General features: G+C 34.0%; 2 protein-coding genes across 12 annotated transcripts in view; one reads left to right on the forward strand and one right to left on the reverse strand.

The window, feature by feature from the left end:
* Positions 1-936: 936 nt before the first annotated feature.
* On the forward strand, positions 937-6,136 carry LOC110633296 (auxin transporter-like protein 1). Of its 8 annotated transcripts, none has more exons than XM_021781835.2 (10): positions 976-1,250; positions 1,522-1,821; positions 1,926-2,122; positions 2,245-2,430; positions 2,624-2,736; positions 2,880-3,063; positions 3,192-3,289; positions 4,203-4,410; positions 4,512-4,769; positions 5,738-6,136. In XM_021781835.2, exons 3-10 carry the CDS (start codon positions 1,949-1,951, stop codon positions 5,942-5,944), a joined length of 1,428 nt encoding a protein of 475 aa, XP_021637527.1. In that variant the 5' UTR covers positions 976-1,250; positions 1,522-1,821; positions 1,926-1,948; the 3' UTR covers positions 5,945-6,136. The 8 variants fall into 8 exon arrangements, with proteins under 8 accessions (XP_021637533.1, XP_021637527.1, XP_021637532.1 ...); XM_021781840.2 differs by having other exon boundaries at positions 1,522-1,614; XM_021781841.2 differs by lacking the exon at positions 1,522-1,821 and having other exon boundaries at positions 937-1,250.
* Positions 6,137-11,122: 4,986 nt separating this feature from the next.
* The window catches only part of LOC110633318 (uncharacterized), a 28,266-nt gene continuing 19,312 nt past the window's right edge, over positions 11,123-20,076 (reverse strand). The window contains exons 1-3 of one of the 4 annotated variants that reach the window (XM_021781866.2): positions 12,375-12,772; positions 11,981-12,136; positions 11,123-11,898 (exon numbers count right to left, since the gene is read on the reverse strand). In XM_021781866.2, the coding sequence (XP_021637558.2) occupies positions 11,234-11,898; positions 11,981-12,136; positions 12,375-12,426 (873 nt within the window). In that variant the 5' untranslated portion in view covers positions 12,427-12,772 and the 3' untranslated portion in view covers positions 11,123-11,233. Of the gene's footprint in view, positions 11,899-11,980; positions 12,137-12,374; positions 12,773-20,076 lie in introns of those variants that run through there. The other 3 variants (XM_021781867.2, XM_021781868.2, XM_058133718.1) reach the window with 3 other exon arrangements.

The raw sequence follows: 20,076 nt of genomic DNA on the forward strand, positions 1-20,076 counted from the left end.
ATCTTATTTTCATCCAAAATTTAAAATCTTATTTTCATCGAAAATTTAACTGATTAATTTCAATCTAATTTAAAATATTTTAGTTAAAATAATTTTAATTCATTCTAAATAGATTTTAACTTTAATTCAATCGATTTTAGTTTTGAATCTGCCAATTTAGTTTTCAGAAAATATAAATTTAATATTATAAAGATTTGATTAGACGTCATGTTTAAGTCTCTCCATATAATTCTCACAAAATCTTATAAAAAATTAGCCCAATATTTATTTCTTATTTTAAAATTTCCATCTTTATCATGGATATTATTTAATATATATATATCAATCTAATTGTATGACAGCCACAAGAACACCTATCATGTTATAATTTAATTTCACATATATAATCTGCAATAAGAGTAGAAATAAAATCTAATAATTCTGAATTAAATATAATATATTTTTAAAAAATATGATCTATTTGCTATTTATTACGCCCATTACCTTTTGCATTTCTCACCTTCAAATTAATATTTTTTATTTTTATTTATAATATATAAAAAAAAAAATCCATAAAAAATAAGCAGAAAGAAATTCAAAGATTTCAACTCTTAATTATTATTTTTTATTTAATTATGTGATATCTCATGCTTGAGTTGAGAATAATATTCAAGTGAACACCTCTCAATAAAAATAATTTCAGAATTCAAATCCTAATATTACAAATAAAATTCGTTTGAGGATAAGTATCACCCCACTTATTTATTTTTTGTTTTACTCTTTTTAATTGAATGAAAAAAAAAAAAAGGGTGCCATGAAAGGAAATGCTAAAGAAACGCTGTCGCTTTGTGCTCTCTGGTGCTCACCAATCATCATTGCAGACAAATTTTCTTTTTTATTTTTTTTTAAAAAAAAAGGACACGACTTGCGAAGACTGGAAATGGAAATCACAGCAAAAACAGGAAATAGAAATTCCAGGATTTTAATTTCTCTAGATTGGGATCTGTCCAAACTCATTTAAAAAGGGTCGCATATGGTAAACTAAAGACAGAAAACACCAAAGCTAGACAAAACGAAGCACGGAGAATAGAAGCTAGAAGCCAAAGGCTAAAGGCCTCTCTGCAGAATCTGTTAGCAGAAACACCATAAGCAGAGAGGGAAAAAAATTTAAAGAAGTCAAAAAAATTGTTGTTTTTCTCTGTTTCTTAAGAACAATATGAGGTAGTTTTATGTGCCAAAGCAGCTCCAGGCTAGTTTCCTTTCTTTTTCAGGTGTTCCTTTCTGTCAGAATTCTTCTTTGTATTTTCTTGCTCAAAGTTTCCTTTTTAAGCGAGAGATTTTCTTGCACTTTCCTTTTTTTTTTCCTCTCTCTCTCTCTCTCTCTCTCTCTCTCTTGTTTTGAAGATATCAGATTTTGACAGACTATGTTCCTTTTTTTGGGTGAGTTCAATAAAAGGATAATTAATGCACTGCCAAAGAGCCAATCTTGGAATTGTGAGGATTTTCTTGAGAGAGTTTAAATACCCGTTTATAATCTTGCAGTATTAACCGCCCTACCTCATAAAAAGAAAAGCTGTAACAACCGTTTTGGACTGGTCTCAATTCACTGGCTTCTTGCTCTTACAGTCATACAAGGTATAAAACGAGAGAAAGCATACTCTCAAAACGAGACAAGCTCTCTCTCTCTCTCTTTAGAAAATGCTGTTAAAGAAGCAGCAGAGTTGCAGGACTCTGGTCTGATACATTTGTCAATAAAGGTCTAGTAGAATTTTCTGGTTCTCTTTCCATTATAAATCCAAGGGAAATTTCCGAATCCAAGTACTGTAACTAATCTTTCAACAGGTTCTGGATTCTGTTTTTTATTTTATTTTTTTATTCTCTTGCTTTTTAGTTTCTGGTTTTGGTTTAAAATCTTTTACCTGACATTTTTTCATTACTTGTTTTAGATCTGTAGAGCAGAGAAGCAAAAATGTTATCCCAGAAGCAAGCAGAGGAACAGATGGTATCTAGCTTCAATGAAACTGAGCATGAAGAGAAAGAAGAAGATCAGAATAAGGGAGATGACTCCATTTTTAGCCTCAAGAGTATTCTTTGGCATGGTGGGTCTGTGTATGATGCCTGGTTTAGCTGTGCCTCAAATCAGGTAGTACTAGAAATCGATCAAAAAACCCTGCTCATAATTTGACTGGAACTGTTCAAACTACACCCTTCTAGTTCTGTACACATTAATTTTAACAAAAGGATTTTTTTTTTGGGTGGTTGCAGGTTGCTCAGGTTCTGTTGACACTGCCCTACTCTTTCTCCCAAATGGGGATGCTTTCTGGAATAATTTTGCAGGTATTTTATGGTATTATGGGGAGTTGGACTGCATATCTCATCAGTGTTCTATATATAGAGTACCGAAGCAGAAGGGAGAAAGAGAATGTTAGCTTCAAGAACCATGTCATACAGGTTAACTTTCCAAGAACAACCCACAATTTTTTTTAAATATATATATATATATATATATATATATATATATATATAAAACTAAGTTTTACATTTTTCGTTATCTCCCAATGCCATTTTATTCTCATTTCTAGAATAGAAACTACCTTGATCATCATTTTTGTATTTTTTCTTTTCCGAAAATTTCAATCTGCAGTGGTTTGAAGTGCTAGATGGTTTGCTAGGTCCAACCTGGAAAGCTGTCGGGTTGGCCTTTAACTGCACTTTTCTACTCTTTGGTTCTGTTATACAACTTATAGCCTGTGCAAGGTCAGTTCTTTCCCTTCCTAATTTATCTTCTTTTTTGAACTTTTTTTTTTTTTTTTCTGGTAATGCTTCTGATTTCCAATGGACTGATGGAAATGGGTTTGGCTTAATCCTCTGATTTGAATTGTTTCTTTGGGTGACTACAGCAATATATACTACATTAATGACAAATTAGACAAAAGAACATGGACATATATCTTTGGAGCTTGCTGTGCCACCACTGTGTTCATACCTTCATTTCACAATTACAGAATTTGGTCATTTCTTGGGCTTGGAATGACCACCTACACTGCCTGGTATTTGACCATCGCAGCCCTTGTTCACGGCCAGGTAATATCCAATTTTTGGATCATTGATATTGATCTTTTCTTGTGCCTCTTCTTTACCCAATTAGCCATCTAATTTGAGGGTTTTTTACTTAAAATTTTTAGTTCTAAAATATCATTACTATTTTACAGGCTGATGGTGTAATCCACTCTGGCCCAACAAGATTGGTTCTTTATTTCACAGGCGCCACCAATATTCTCTACACTTTTGGTGGTCATGCTGTTACTGTGTAAGTTTTTTCTTTATTTTTTTAAGTATAATTGATTTCAATCAAATTTCAAACTCTGAGATATCACAGCCCTAAATACTACCCTGGAAATTAAGTTTGATTCTTTGAGTTTCCATCTATAACTATGTGCCAAAAGATATAACTTGTGGTGAGATCTCCTTGGACTTTACCACATATATGAATATTAGTCCACATTATTGTACAGAAAACAGGATTTTGGTAGGCCAGGTGTCAACAGTGGTTAGGTAGAAGTTACATCTCAATCTGTGGCTGGTTTTGACTGCTGATGAGTGATTTACAATTTTATCCTTATATTTCCAAAATCCAGATGCTTGCATCTGATCCACAAATCTTAGGTCCACCAAATCACCAGACCCTTTTAGTTGTCTGCTAAGTATTTAAACATGTATAAGTTTTGGGTCTGTTTAGTATTATTATTAAAATTGAAATACGAAAAAATACTTTCTTAAATCAACTTTTTACCCCAAAACTTAATGGCAAAGATGACCTTAGTCTGATAATAATTCTTCTGCCTCTCAACTTGGACAAAGTCTAAGTTTTAAGTCCTCCTTCCTCCTTCTCTTTAAAAAAAATTAGAAAAAAAAAAAATTATTCATCACCAACTGTTCATATGGGAAATGAATGATGGCATTGATTATTTTGAAAGTGGATTTTTTTTTCTCTCATTGTCGTGTTGATGTGATTTCTTATTGTTCTTTTTATGATGGAAAATTTTACTTGATTCACTTCTGTATAGTTGGGTTGTCTCTTCGTAAATGGGACCAGATTTGATGCCATTACTTAAATTTTCAATTTGACTAACTTTGTCTCTGCTTTTTGAATTGAGTAAAATGGTAATCCTTTTAATGAATTAAGGATCATTTATCATTGAAAATGGTGTCAATATTTGTAGGGAAATTATGCATGCAATGTGGAAGCCTCAGAAATTCAAGTACATATATTTCCTAGCCGCCCTATATGTGTTCACCTTAACAATTCCATCAGCTGTTGCTGTCTACTGGGCATTTGGCGATCAACTCCTCGACCACTCGAATGCCTTCTCCCTTCTTCCCCGTTCCAGGTGGCGAGATGCTGCAGTTATCCTCATGCTCATCCATCAGGTTTTGCATATCAACTAACCAGAGTTTGTAAACTAGCACATATGATCCATGACTTGATTTGAAGTATGCTGAGATGAATACTTTTTCTATATGAATTGCAGTTCATAACATTCGGATTTGCATGCACACCACTGTATTTTGTGTGGGAGAAAGTGGTAGGGATGCATGATACCAAGAGCATATTTTTAAGGGCATTAACCAGGTTGCCTGTAGTTATACCTATATGGTTCTTGGCTATTATATTTCCTTTCTTTGGCCCCATTAACTCAGCTGTGGGGGCTCTTTTGGTCAGCTTCACCGTCTACGTCATCCCTGCTTTAGCTCATATGCTCACTTTTCGATCTGCCTCTGCTCGACAGGTAAATGGTCCATTCTTCCTTCTACACCAATCTAACTCTTATCTTCTTCTTCATCATCTATACCTAATACTTGTACGATGCATCTGGCTGGCATTGTCTAATACTATCACAAAGTTGCCAGTCCATTACTCTATGTTTCACTTTCTGATAGCCAATGTGATAGATATGGATGCTGATAGGCATATCTTCTTTGGTGGGAAATTTCTACGTCATTTATTGATCACTATAGCAATTCTAATTTTCATCCTAATTGTTTTATTTTGGTGATTTAGCCTAGCCTCAGAGTAATTGATTTATGATTTATGGATTTATTTGATATTACTGTTTGAGCTGATAATGAGAAAAATATCAGATGAAGCTTATATATTAGATGAAAGGTAATTATGAAACAATTCTTGATATGTAACTCAAGATTCTTGCACATAGACCAATCATTATGGTTTTGCTCCACTTGCATTAGAAATATATTTGGTACACCAAAGCACTTGCATTACATAAATGTTTAGTACACTAAAAGCATTAAAAAAATGAAGCTGATTTGGTCTGTGATGTGTTGATTAAGTATTGAATAGGTATCTTAATTATTGACTAGATACCTTAGCTTGACCTTGTGAAGTGACTTCAAATTTCTAGCCCCACAAGTGTGGTTTTAATGGCTGGAATTGGGAAACTGGAGACAAGATGAGGTTGGTTGGCATTTCCTCGTCATTCAGTTATGTGGTACACTCATAGTTATACTCTTTGTGCTAGCCATATCTTGGAAATAGCTGGTATGCCAACTCTCTTCTACTGGACCCTGCTTAGGTAGCCAGTCTCATTCCTAAGGATAGTGTCCTCAAATTACCTCATGTAATATAATTTCATTTAAGCGATCAGCATGACAAGTTCCCATCTCATTCACAGTAAAAAGTTAGAAATTCAAATCCTCAAATTGTAACATTTTTTTTAATCGATTCTTGCAAATACAGAATGCAGCAGAGAAGCCTCCATTTTTCCTCCCTAGCTGGACAGCCATGTATATAGTGAATGCATTTGTTGTGATCTGGGTCCTTGTTGTTGGCTTTGGATTAGGAGGGTGGGCCAGTGTGACCAATTTTATCAAGCAAGTTGACACATTTGGTCTCTTTGCCAAGTGCTACCAGTGCCCGCCGGCGGCCGCTGCAAAGCATCATTGACTGTTCTGGACTCATCATCCAAGTTATACCCTAAAGCCACTTATTACAATTTCTCCACAGCATTTTCTTTATGTATTATACAGAGGGAGGCACAAACACCACCAGAATCTCCCTTATATATTGTGTTTTGTTTCAACCCTTTTATAAGTTGTGGGTGATTTGTGAATGGAAATGTTTGGTTAATTAGTATCATATAGCAAGTAATATTTCAAATTGTTATATTTTGTGGCTTGAATTTTGAATATATTTTTTCATAGACCCGAATTGTGACTCGTCCGAAAGTTTCGCACCGAGACCCGATTGGGATAAAAAGTGAGATTTCTGATAATAGCGGAGGGCATGAGCCGATAGGTTTGGGCCCGAAGCCCATCATGCGGGGGCAACGACCCCGCTGTATGGACCAGTATAAATATTGTGATATTCTACCTTTGTGGTAGAGTTGTGAGATATTCGAGAAATATGTTAGGGTTAGGATTTGAGAGTTCTGATTGATTGTATCTTGTTCTTTTTATTATAGTGGAATTTTTTTTCTTGTTTTGCTTGTGGACGTAGACCTTACGGTTGAACAATGTTAAATCTTATTCTTCTTCTTCTTATTCTTCTTCTGTTTTTAATATTGTTTAACTGTGTAATTTGTGTGTGTATTTTAGATTTATTTATTTGTTATAACACAAATTCTATATAAAGTGAATAAAATTCAAGAACTAGCGTATGTAATTATTGGGGTCATCTTAGTTTTATCTTTCTTTTGCTTACACTGATAAAAAGTATACTTTTCGGCTCAAGTAAGATTTCAAGTTTAAATCTTTTTAAATGAAAAAAAAAAAAAAAAAAAAAAAACCATCTTTGCTTATCAGAAAACTTGGGAGCGCATTGTGGGTTGGGTGGTGGTGTAACTCCTCACGTGGCTTGCACAGTAGCTACCTTATCTCTGCAGCTCTTTGCATGTGAATCATTCCACATGAATCCAAAATTATTTTCATTAATAAGCCAAATTATATCCCCTTTGATAGCCTCTTATGGATCTCTCTATTATTATTTTATTAACTTCATTAATTTTCGTCCTTTTGCTACTCAATGGATATGAGATTGACTGGTCAAAAGTAAACAAAGAGCCTTTAATTCATCAATGGATGGTTAAAAAAATATATATATTCAGTTATTTTTACTAGGCAAATCATTAGCTGAATCTTTGCTGCTGTTAAAAGTAGTTAGCTTGGTTGTATATGTACTAAATTGGTCAATTCTGGTAGAAATCTATCAGCCTAACAACAACAATAAAAGAAGAAAAAAAATTTTTAAAGTTGAAAAAGAATAGATGAATAATACCAAATGACTTTGCAAGCAAAAAATTTTACAACTTTTACACAAAAAAATTTAAGAAACAAAGGGAACTGGAATTCATGGGAAGGAAACAGGATTGTTTTATTTTTTTACAACTCAATTATCATAAGAAAATGAAAGAAAATAATTTATGACGAACGTGATTTGATGTTTTGTCTTATTTGAAAAAAATTTATTATATTAACATATTAAGAATAATTTTAAATTATGAATGTTTTGGGTGCATTATTAATAGACTTAAAATTTATATTTTTATATTAAAAAACTTGTAATATTATGTTCTTAATATTTAAAGGTAAAATTACTAAATAGAGTGATGTATGTTAACATAATAAATTTATTTATATTTTTAAGTTGACATAATAAATAAATTTTATCTATTTAAATATATATATATAAATCAATTTATTATTTTTCTCACAATAAAAAAATAAATATCAATATATTTTATTTTTTTTTATTTTTTACAATTTAACATTAAATAAATAATATAATTATATACAATCAAATATATAAAACTCATTTACCACGGTAACTTAAGAGCATGAGAAATGTCAGCATGCAATCATACTATTTAGTAATTTTGTTTTTAATTATCAATTGCCTAATAACAAAGATCTTTAAGTATAAAAAAAAAAAAAAAATCTCACACCCTTATTAATAAAATGCACAAACCTCAAGAACTAAAATGTATTTTTTTTCCTTTTTCTTGTCACCTAATTCTTTAAATGGACTGTTCATCAATCTAGAATCCATTTTTCTTTTTCGCTTTTTCATTGAAATATTAGGCCAATTACAATAATAACCTCTCTTGTCACTATAGATATAAATAAATTTACTGTTCGTGATTTCTTGATTGATATTACGTAATTTTTTTTGCAAGTGCAAAGTTTTGAACATTATTAACAAGATCATCTCAGGTTTGAAAATTATGTTGCAAAGTTCTAATTAAATTAAGTGGGAGAATAGAATTTTTTTTTTTTTTTTTTTTGTCTTTCTACCATTGGAACTTGCAATTGATCATAATATCATGAGCATCAATAACAATAACTATAAAAATTAATAAATAATAAAAGTTAATTACTTGTGAAAATGTAAGAATAATGTGAATGAAATATACACACAAAAATGAATCTAATAGAAGTATGAAACAATAATAAGAATTATATTCAATAGGAGTTATAATAGAAGTATCAAACAATAAGAGTTAAAACATCACTATTTATTTGTTTTAGGGCACTTGAAATAATAGTGAGAATTATATTCAAAATTTATTATAACCACTTTTCTTTTCTTTTTAAGTTTTTTTTTATTTATTTTTAATTCTTATTAAATAAAGTATAAAAAAAGTTATAAGCTACAAATATGGGATGTTAAGTAAATTAAGATATATTAATTATGGGAGGTATAAATTAGTCTATATGATTTTTATTAATTAAATTGATTTTGGCCTTAACAAGTGTATTTGTGGAAAAAAGGATTGCCTGATTTAATTAAAAGAATTTAAAAAAATCTTTTCAAACTAATTTTTTAATAGCATTTAAAAATTTGTTTAGTTTTATTATTATGACAAAAACATCTCCTTAAATATATTAATCAAAAAGTAATAAAAGTTAATTGAAAAATAAAATTTTTACATTTTAGTTATAAAAATTCTAAAATAAGTATTTTTTTTCCCAATAACATTTAAAATAATGATTTTTCAAAATACAACTTTTTAATTCCCAATTACAATTTCAAATAGAATGTAAATGAATATATTTTAAAAAGTAATTTTTTAAACTCTCAATCACAATTTTAAACAAAATCTTAATCATATATATTTGATAGGACATGCACAATCCAACTATAAGTACAAATAACATCAATTTTGGATTTCTTTTGTTAGTCAATGAAGTATAGTTAATGAGATGACAATAGACAAGCTTTAAATTAGTCTTAAAGGAGTGCATATCCATTATGCACATGGACCAATACTTTGCTCTTTAGACAAGAAAATAAAGGGAACTAGCCAACTATCTCTTTCAAATTGCATGTAGAAAAGGATTATCATTTTTTTTCTTTTATTATTATACTATTTTTTTTTACTTATCTTTATACCTAATGAGAAGATATATATGCCAATTAGATAATAGCTTAATTAGTCTTTCTACATCTTTAAGACATAAAGAGTGGGGATATTTCAAGTTCGAGTCTTTTTACCTTCTCATTCAAAGATTCTTCACATTTATAATAAGAAAGGAAGTGGACTATCTCTCTCCATGTGATTCACCTATCTTTTATGTCCCTATTGAATTAAAAAGAGAGAAGATATATATAGAGATTTCTCTTTTCTCTTTTTATTCTATTTGCAAGATGAAAGATGATGGAAATCAAGCTACTTTACAGAAAGTGTTTTAAGGAAACTAGCTTTAAGAAGGAAAGATAAAATAGTGGAGGGCCATGAAGCTCTCAAGTTCTGCAATTTTTTTTTTCTTTTTCTCTTTAGCAAGCTTTTTTCCACATGTTAAAGTGTAGATAAAAAGTGAACTCAATTTCACTGTGTGACAGACAAAGTTCCATCCCATGATAGTGCTATTATCATATTTTGCTCTTTATTGATCATGGTTATTTGTACTAGCAGCTTCAGCTTTTGACTCAAGGATACGAAGGCATTGTTTCACATTCCTTTTTCAACTATTGATTTAAAAAGAAATTTCTTGAATATATTAATTGAAAACTATATCAACAATATTTGTTATGAGTGATTTGACATTCTTATCCTTTAAAAAAGATTGAGTATTTGATCTTCGTAAACGGAGGAAATACTCATTGAGATATATTTTAGTTACAGAAATATTAAAATAATTAACAATATTTTCAAATTACATTTTTATGATATTTAAAAGGTGATTTTTGGAAAAACAAATTTTAACCTTAATATCAAATAAGCTCAAAAACTTTGTATTATGTTACCAAAAAATCCAGAAAAGTTCATATAAGTTGGTTTTGATAAAAATAAACAAATAAATAAAGATCAAAGGACGATTCTTGGAACTGTATTTAATTCATAATTTACAATATTTATTTAATAAAATGTATTTAATTAAAAAAATTTTTTTCTCAAAATCAAGACACCACAGATATATTCATCCTAATAAAAATTTGATATTTGCTAAGTTGGATTAATTTACCCTCACTTTCTTAATTATAAAGGCTGATTTCTTGGGCTCCCAAGTGTTTTGCCTTCTAAAAAGGCATTAACCAACCCACAAATGGTTCAGATGTGGGCTGGTCCTAGTCTTAAAGATCTGCAACAAGTAACAACCGCACAAGACAGAATGTTTGGGCCTTGGCGAACCACTTGGGCTTAATAGAATCTTGAGCAAAAAGGCCACAGCGGGGAGGGTAAATTAATATTTTGTTTCGAGACACTGAGGAAGTGAGAAGTGAAATTTCTAGCAAGTCAATGATATGTTTTCAGCTATTAAATCAAGCTAAACTGATAAATTAACTGATATTTAAATTGGCCACCACATTGATTTAAAATTTAAATCAAAGTTTTCGAAGCACATGAAGAATAAATCCCTTATTTATTCACTGACAATATAAGCTTTAGATCTCTGTAGACTCCGCATTTTTTCAGGTCTGGGATGAAATTCTTTCATTTTTATTTTCTGTTATCCAGTTTGATGTTCTTTCTTCAGGTTTTTTTATTTAACTTGCTTGATCTTAAGTTGGGTGTATGAGGTGAATCTATTGACTAAGATTAGAGTGAACCTTTAAGCTAAAATTTTTCCTATTTTTAATAGATTATTGTTAAAAAAAAATGTAAGCTTTAAGAAAAGCACACACTTAAATGCAGAAGGGTAAATTGCAGATTAATGTTTGATTAAAGTTAATAGAATCTTATAAAAACATTATACATCAAATTAAATCTCTCAACTCATAACTGCAGATATCAATCTAGAGTGGCTCCAAGGCTAACTTGGCAAATGCTTCATCAAATTTTGGTAACTCTTTCTCCTTAGCTATTACCTGAGTTAGCACTCTCTCCATGCCTTCTTGCTCTCGCTTGATCATTTTTTGCCAGCTCAAAATCACAAATTCAAGCCTGCTTTTCTTTGCTCTGTGATTCTCAGCCTTGATCTTTAACCCTTTAATATCTGATTTAGACAACTTTAGCTCTGTCATTACATTGCTTAACTCTATTAATCTTCTCCTTAAAGGAATCACATTATACCCCATGGTCTGCAACTCCCCCATGGTTTTCCACAGCTCCCTGGCTCTGACCCAGAAACCATTTGCTTGTAGAGAGCGACTTTGTTCTACAGTTTCTTCGAAAATCTTGTCCCATGAACATATCATGCTCTTTCTTGCAAGTTCGGAGTGATTTCTAAGCTGATAAAAGTGAGGGTTTTGAGGTATACCCTTTAAAATTCTAGAAATCACCACTAATGATGAAGTTATGGCAGGTTCTTGATTTGCTTCTCTTGATTCTTCCTCCTGTTTGATATAAGATGGAGCCAAAGCACCCTCTTCAGCAGTATTATTGCTCTCTTTCCCTGCAATCTCTGCTTCCATAGTACTTGTTTGCAGATTACTCACTATTTCATCTGTTCTCTCCGCACCTTCACGTTACAAAATAAGACAAATAACAATGCTTTAATTAGTAAGTATTCATTATAAAGCAAGGTATATACACGAGCTCACCGTGGCCTGATTCTGCATTTATCTCATAGGAATTAGTGTTGGATTGGTCAGTGGATGAGAAGCCTCTTGCAGTGGAAAAACGTTGTCGTCGAATTCTCCAACTCGTATAAACTTTTCTGCCATTTGTTGCTGTAAATGAAACTGAATTGAACGTGTCTATTGATTTCTTGTTAATTAGCATTAAATAAATCAGAAATTTCCATCAAATCACTTTAAAAAGAAAAGAAAAGCACAAAAGTGCAAGACTTCATTGACTAGGAAAACAGCTCTAAGAGAGAAATGAACGGCTCCTGTTCATCAAATCATTCCTCTTTAGCTGAATCTTGCAATCTGTCCCTATTTATGCTAGAGCCTAGAGGTACATTTTATGAGAGAGAGGCAGATTGGTACTTACAAGGCGAAGATGATGACGGTACTGGACCAAAAGAGAATCTTGATTCAGTCATGGTTGCTAAAGATGAGACCCTGCTGGGCTATAAATTCTTTGTTTGTACCGAGGCCACACTCGGTAGAGGAGCTCACAGTGTCAAGCAGTTCAAAGTGAAAATGGCGATGAGACTTTTATAGCGTCAGTAAAAGGTGGCAATTAAAGATTAGTAAGGCTTGGCACCAAAAAGTAATGGGGTCTTTTTATTTGAGGTTTACTTGCCCACAAAGGAAGTTAGGGTTCGAAGGGCCTTCATCTCCTCTACTTAGGCTTTGGGTATCGAATCAAATTAAATAATCAAACGGTTAAGATATATTAAAGAAAATTTATTTTATTATTTTAATTTAATTTTTAATTTTATTAAGAATAAAATCTAACAATATAAAATCAAAATTAAATCAAGCCTAAACTCTAATGGTATAAAAAAAAACTATAGATTTTTTTTTCTTGGTAGTCTTTCAAACCTTTATTAAAAAGAAATTATATTATAAATTTGTAATTTCATGCAGGCATATATTATACAGAATATAAGTCAATAAGCGATTAAATATGTAAATAATTTTAATAAAATTTTGAAAAAAATAAAATTTGTTTAATAGTTATTAAATATTCTCCAAAGTAAATTGCCTAATTTAGGATAAATAATGAAAAGTGGAGATAAAATAGCATTTTATTTTTCATGAAGTAAACATTTACTATCAACCAAACAAATCAATTTTTTTTGCATTTCCTAATAACTTGAAGTTTTCCTAATTTGTAACACCCCTGATTTTTTATATATTATTATGGGGCTTCGTGTAGGTATCCTCAATTCATGAAATTTGTGATTGTCCGGATCGTGAATTTCCGCGAACAGACCACTGGAAAAGTCTCCGAATTGGATCGAGGTTTTGGCTACCCCACCATTGTCAGGCATCCCGAGCGCGTTCCTGAAGTCGGAATTGGCAAAGGTAAACCCGAACCTTGTTTTTTCGTAATTTTCTAGTGCTTAAATAGGATTAAAAATCCATAAAATATTCGTGGTAACTTAGAAAATTACGATTCTTTTTGCAATAGCTTAGTAATATTTCTAAGGACCATGAGCGAGTTTTATAATTTTTAGAGCTTATTTGAGCGCTTTTGCAAAAATGATCAATTATAAGGACTAAATTGAAATTTTACATATTGTGATGGATGATTGATTTGATGGGCGGGAGGGCTGTGTGATGTGATTGATTGTGGATATAGAAGTGTGTTTTGAGCCCTTTTGCAGGTTGGGTAGGTCCTAGGTATAGGGGAGACTCTGCCGGATTTTCGGCACGACTTAGGACGTATTGGGTCTTTTCTTGATTTGTATTGAGTCATTTGTATTAAATAATTGTAATATAATTGTCAGGTGAGCCGGGACAGCCTTCTTCCTCCGCCCAGCCGCCACAGTGATTGCCGTCAAGTCTGTGAGTAAAATATTAATTTTAATTGTAATTTTGATATTATTATATGTTCAAGCATGCCCATGCATCACTTATATGCAAATATTTATGTAGTTAAACTCTAGGCACGATTTATGTTGCATTCATAACTATTAGCGTGCCATGGATGTTGTTGTGGTAATTTGGAGCAGTGTGCGTGCGTTGGCGTGCGTGTGATGTGGTGTGGACTATGGATAGGACGGGTAGACACGGCTTGAGATCTTCGCTGGGACCCGGTCCTTCGGGGTAGACACGGCTTGAGTTCTTCGCTGGGACCCCGATTTGGTTATTAAGTGGAAGTCCGAGCTGAGTTCTTCGCTGGCACCAAGTTGGATTTAAGAGAGCTGTATAGGGGATCAGCTCCCATATATTATGATTGATGTTACAGGGTGCGTGAGTGCTCCAAATTACCATTTTGTTGTTATGATGTGAAAATATGGTTGCTGTTGCATTTCACTCTACAGGTTGCATTAGTTCTAGATAGTTATAGAGATTATGGTTAAAATTGATATTTTACTCTCTAAGTCGAACGCTCACTCCTGTTCAATATTTTTTCAGGCTACAGGAGGATTTTATTGTGGTTAACCTGCTTTTCTCCTTCGCAGGTTGTTTATCAATAGTTTTGTAATTTTATTTACTCCTAGAATTTTCGCATGTGTTAGAAATATTTAAATGATTCGGGTCTGTAATATAAATTGTCATGTGGACCTGTAAAATTATATGCATGTTTGATGGATTGGATGAGGGAGCTGAGCTCCCATTTATTTTTATGCGGATATGAGTACGTGGAGGGTGAGCTGAGCTCCCCAATTGATGATATATTTTGTTTACAGGTCGGGTGAGTCAAAAACTCCCCGTTGAAAGGTCCACTTTATGGCCGGACTCTGTCCGGTTGGTTTCTTGAAATTGGGCCCAAATGGGCCTTAGAGTTGGGTTAATGAACAGTTAGGCTTACTACGGGCCTCGGGGGCTTTAGGCTGGCCCAGGTCCTAGTGCCGGTCCGGCTCATAGGTTGGGTCGTGACAAATGTGGTATCAGAGCTTAGGCTCCAGATTCATAGGGAAAAATTATCTAAGTGTTGGGAAGAGTCTACTAGGAGTCACATGCGGAGTATAGGATTCTGTTTCGTCTTTTCCTGTAATTCTTTGTTTCTAGATTCTACGTTATACCTCGGGAAATATAAGATTACCTCAGTTAGTGTCTTGATTTTTGTGGAGTACATAGAAACATGAAATAGATTTAGCAAACTTATTGAGGTCTCCCTTGGAAACACGTACTCAAATAAATACTATATTTTCGTCAGTATGGGTTTAAATGGTGTGCCCATTTCGTGCAAGGCACGAGTACATAAAAGTGAGTCTTGAAAGTACAGTTGCCCTAGATAAGGATGAGGATACCATTGCTGGCAGTCATCAGTGGATGACCCAGACAGAATAAGTTTATGATAATAGAATATTCAAGAGAGATAAGAGATTAAGAGACCTAGTCTGCCAGGACGTATCGTAGTAACTATACAATATTCTCGATGTTTGTTCTGTAAGCTGCAGATTACAGTACCGACATGAGATTATTGTGTAGAGCTGCGTACTTCCCTGTAGTGCTTATGATGAGGATGTTGCAGGCAGTCTCTGTTTTGGTACAGTAATGCCAGAACAGAGTTCTATATCTGCAAAGGAGTTGGGAACTCCTGGTTAGGGATTTAGAGCTAGAATATCGAAGGTCACAGTTGGGTGGTAACTAGAGTCAGTGACCCAGTTACCCTAGCATGAGCTAGAGTTACAGTAAGAGTTGCTATCAGACCAGAGGTTTCGGACTAGTTGCAAAGTAAAGGTGACACCTATAGAGTGAGACCATCTAGTCTTCGGTATGGAATTTTGGATGGTTTTTGCAGTATGACAAACATTTTGCTTAGAGCTTAGTGAGAATAGTATACCTTGTGTGTATCAGTATGGAATAAAGTACAACCCTACTACCTAGAGAAGGTCGAAACTATGAATACATGATTTACAGAGCTATGATATGATAAGAGAGACATTAGTTTGACATGGTTTTGGGCAAGGTGGTAAATGTAGTACCTTTGTTGCAGCAAGTTAAGGTATAGTCCTATCTTTTCAGAAGGGATCGAAAGTTATTACTAATAATGGTGACCCACAAAATAGTGCCCCAGATGGGACTGTAGAGTGTGGTAGAGAGTAGTTGGCTCGGGTATCCTGGAGAGGATACAAGTTCCATTATAGGAATCATATATAATCAGATCACGATGGATGTAAATCCTTTGAATTGGATGGCGGGTTTGGGTGCCCGAAATCTTAAGTTTTGGAATTGAGTAAACATGAAAAATAATAATAATAATAATAATAAAAATAATAATCAATAAAATTACTGCAGAATCAGTTCTCGAGGTAGTAAGGGTATTATGTAAGCTAAAGGATAAGAATAGAAATCATATGATAAAGGTATGACTGCAATTTCCTGAGTTCCTTTCTGACTTCATATTGTTCAAACAGTAGTAAAATCTAATTATAATAGTGTTAAGAGTAATAAATTAGCGAAGATAAATCACAGAAGGCCAGTAGATAGAGAAAGTGTAGAATGAAAATTGGGATAATTGATTACAGATGCAATATAATCTAAGTGCCAGTGGGAGTACTAGCTAGAGTGGTCAAAGGACCAAATCTGAGTAGCACAGATATAGTTAGCAAGTACAGCTGTTATGTTAGGAAGAAGAATGGAACCAGGGATAGAATAGTCAAGTTCTATTTTGGGTAAGACAAAGGAAATAAATGAAAGGACAACCTAAAGAGCGCATAATAAAAGGAACAAAGTTAAGATATAGGATAGGCTAAGTGTTATTCTTGGCAAGGAGAATGACAAGGATGGAAAACCCAAAATGGGACCACATTAATGAGAAAAGTGATGGAGGTATGGAATACAATAATAATGAGTAAATGTTAGAAGGTGTGCGATGGTATTGCGGATTACCTAAATAGGTAGAGAAAGAGAAGTTAGTAAGCAGTAAGTTGAATAAAAGTCAGTCTAAGGGATCAAATAGGTATGATGAGAGGAAAAGAATGATAGATAATGACACATAGGTTTTAGGTTAGACTTTTGAGATAGTGAGAAGGTAGTTAGAGGTTCGTTATGAATGTCAGGCAAACATTTTTAGTGTGATCAACATAATCACTTTGCAGTGAAGCAATAACGACAGAGCAACAGTAGGGGTAGAATAAAAAGTGACAAGTATGGATGGTAATAAATCACTAGAAAGTTTAAGGATCAAATTAATGACCATAGATAAGGGTGGAATTAGTGTTGAAAGAATCTATTAGCGAGAGAAATCTTTCAGGATTCAACAAGGGTTAAGGGCACAATATAAACGATGATGGATATGAATCATAGGTCGAGTATAAGTAAAGTTAATAAATTATAAAATATTATGTCAGGAAGGACGATGGTACAGTAAAGGGTTCATGCAGATGATACCTTATAGGTAGAGCACAATTGTGCTAGGAGATGATGAAATTTGAAGAGAAAGACTAAGAAACATAGGTTAAACGTTATTATATGGACAATCGGGCGTAGTTGAATATAGAGGATATTTTTCTTTCTTTTCAAGTTTAGCTCGTGTTTTTGATTCCAGAGCGTTATATAAGGAGCAGAGACTGAGGCAAGGAGACCTAGTTATTTGAGATTTTGATAGGCACCAATTCATATACAATTTCCTGATATGAGAATGACAGTAAGTGCATACCTAGTGTTAAGTATGAAAGGACGATCAGAGTAATGACAGGAGTTAAATTGAGTTAGCTACTAAGGCTTGCGACTGTTTTAAACTATGAGCTAGATGAAGTACTATTTATGGATGAGTTTCAATAGATGAAATTGTTGCTGATGGGTAATTTGAGGTTGAAGTTTAGAAAGCTATGGGCAGTATATATGATTATATTAAGGAGAATGAACACGTGAAGTATCTTGTTTGGAATTAAGGCATGACACATATTTCCTACAGCCGTGTTAGTTCAGATGGAACTTATAGTTTATGGGGCTCATATTCATCCAGGATAAGCAATTTCCTACTAAGGCTGGTAGGGAATGATAATGTTCTGATAGTTAAGTTGGAAAAAAGGGGATACAAGAAAAATTTTCTATGGGTAATTATAAGTGTTACATAAGGTGAAGAATGTGCTGGTAGGAGTAAATCATAGGGTTAGAATTCTTGAAGTAATGAAACTAGTAATCAAGATAAGACTAAGAAATAAAAAGAAAGTTAAAGTTGATGATGGGATAGACATCTTTGAAGGAAAAGGTGTAAGGATGAGATAGGACTAAAATTAAGGAATAAGTATAGCAGGTTGAAAAGATACCAACAATATCAAAAATAGGAAAATGGAAGTGGATAAGATGCAAAGGACAGGAAGAGAGCTCAATAGAGTCAGTTATAATGATGAGGATAAGGAGTGTCTAACCACTGCCCCTGTGTTAACACTACCTATGAGCGGTGAAGGATGCACCGTGTACTGTGACGCCTTCAGAGTTGGCCTAGGGTGTGTTTTGATGCGAAATGGAAAAGTAGTGGCTTATGCTTCAAGGCAGCTAAAGAGGCATGAGCAGAACTATCCCACTCATGATTTGGAAATGGCGGCTGTAGTCTTTGCACTAAAAATCTGGAAACACTACCTATATGGTGAAGTGTGCGAGATATACACCGACCATAAGAGTTTGAAGTACATCTTCCAACAGAGGGATTTAAACTTGAGATAGAGGAGATGGATGGAGCTTCTGGAAGACTATGATTGCACCATCCAGTACCACCCTGGGAAGGCCAATGTAATAGCAGATGCTTTAAGCAGAAAATCTTCTGGCAGTTTGGCGCACATTTCAGCAGAGAAGAGACCGTTGATTCAGGAAGTACATGAGTTGATGGATCAAGGTTTAATCCTAGATCTTTCAGATGAGGGGGTCTTGTTGGCTCATTTTTCAGTGAGGCCAGACTTGCGAGATAGAGTTAGAGTTTCCCAACACAGAGACCAACAATTAATGAAGATCATAGAAAGAGTACAGCAAGGTGAAGGTGGTGAGTTTGGATTTGCCAATGATGGTGCCCTAGTGCAAGGTTCTAGGATATGTGTGCCCGATGTGGACAATCTCAGAGATGAAATCATGCGAGAGGCACACTATACACTGTACAATGTCCACCCAGGTTCCACCAAGATGTACCATGATGTGAAAGATAGCTATTGGTGGAATGGCATGAAGAGAGACATAGCAGACTTTGTGTCCAAGTGCTTGACTTGTCAGAAGGTGAAGTTTGAACACCAGAGACCATCAGGGAAGTTGCAAGAGCTCCCTATCCCAGAATGGAAGTGGGAAATGATTTCTATGGATTTTGTGACTGGGTTACCTCGTACCACGCAAGGATATGATTCGATATGGGTAATTGTAGACCGCCTAACCAAATTAACTCACTTCTTGCTTGTGAAGACTATATATTCTGTGGCACAGTACGCCCGGCTCTACATTCGAGAAATAGTCAGATTGCATGGAGTTCCGGCTTCCATAATATCTGACAGAGGGCCCCAGTTTACTTCTCGATTTTGGAGAAAGTTATAGGAGGCACTTGGCACATAGTTGAACTTCAGTACGGCTTTCCACCCTCAGACAGACGGACAGTCCGAAAGGACAATCCAAACACTGGAAGACATGCTTCGCATGAGTGTTTTGGATTTTGGAGGTCAATGGGATGAGCAGCTAGCTTTGGTGGAGTTTGCCTACAACAACAGTTATCACTCCAAAGATAGGATGCCACCCTATGAGGCACTATATGGAAGAAAGTGTAGGTCTCTCTGTGTTGGACGGAAATGGGGAAGCGAAGGTGCATGATGTAGACCTAGTGCAACACTTCGGAGATAGTTCCTTTAATCAGGAACGATCAAAACAATTTTCAAGAGGCGTAAGAGTTATGCACTGCATGAGGGATGTGGATTTTGCAGTGGGCGACTATGTATTCCTGAAGGTTTCTCCAATGAAGGAAGTCATGAGATTTGAAAAGAAGGGCAAGTTGGCACCTCGGTATATTGGACCTTTTGAGGTTACTGATAGAGTTGGAGCAGTTGCCTACCGGTTGGAGCTACCACCCAACCTTTCTCACGTTCATCCCATGTTTCACATCTCCATGCTCAGGAAATACATTCCCGATCCTTCTCATGTACTACAGTCGGATG

This window comes from Hevea brasiliensis, chromosome 14 (genome assembly GCF_030052815.1).
Source record: "Hevea brasiliensis isolate MT/VB/25A 57/8 chromosome 14, ASM3005281v1, whole genome shotgun sequence".
NCBI classification, from domain to species: Eukaryota; Viridiplantae; Streptophyta; class Magnoliopsida; order Malpighiales; family Euphorbiaceae; genus Hevea; species Hevea brasiliensis.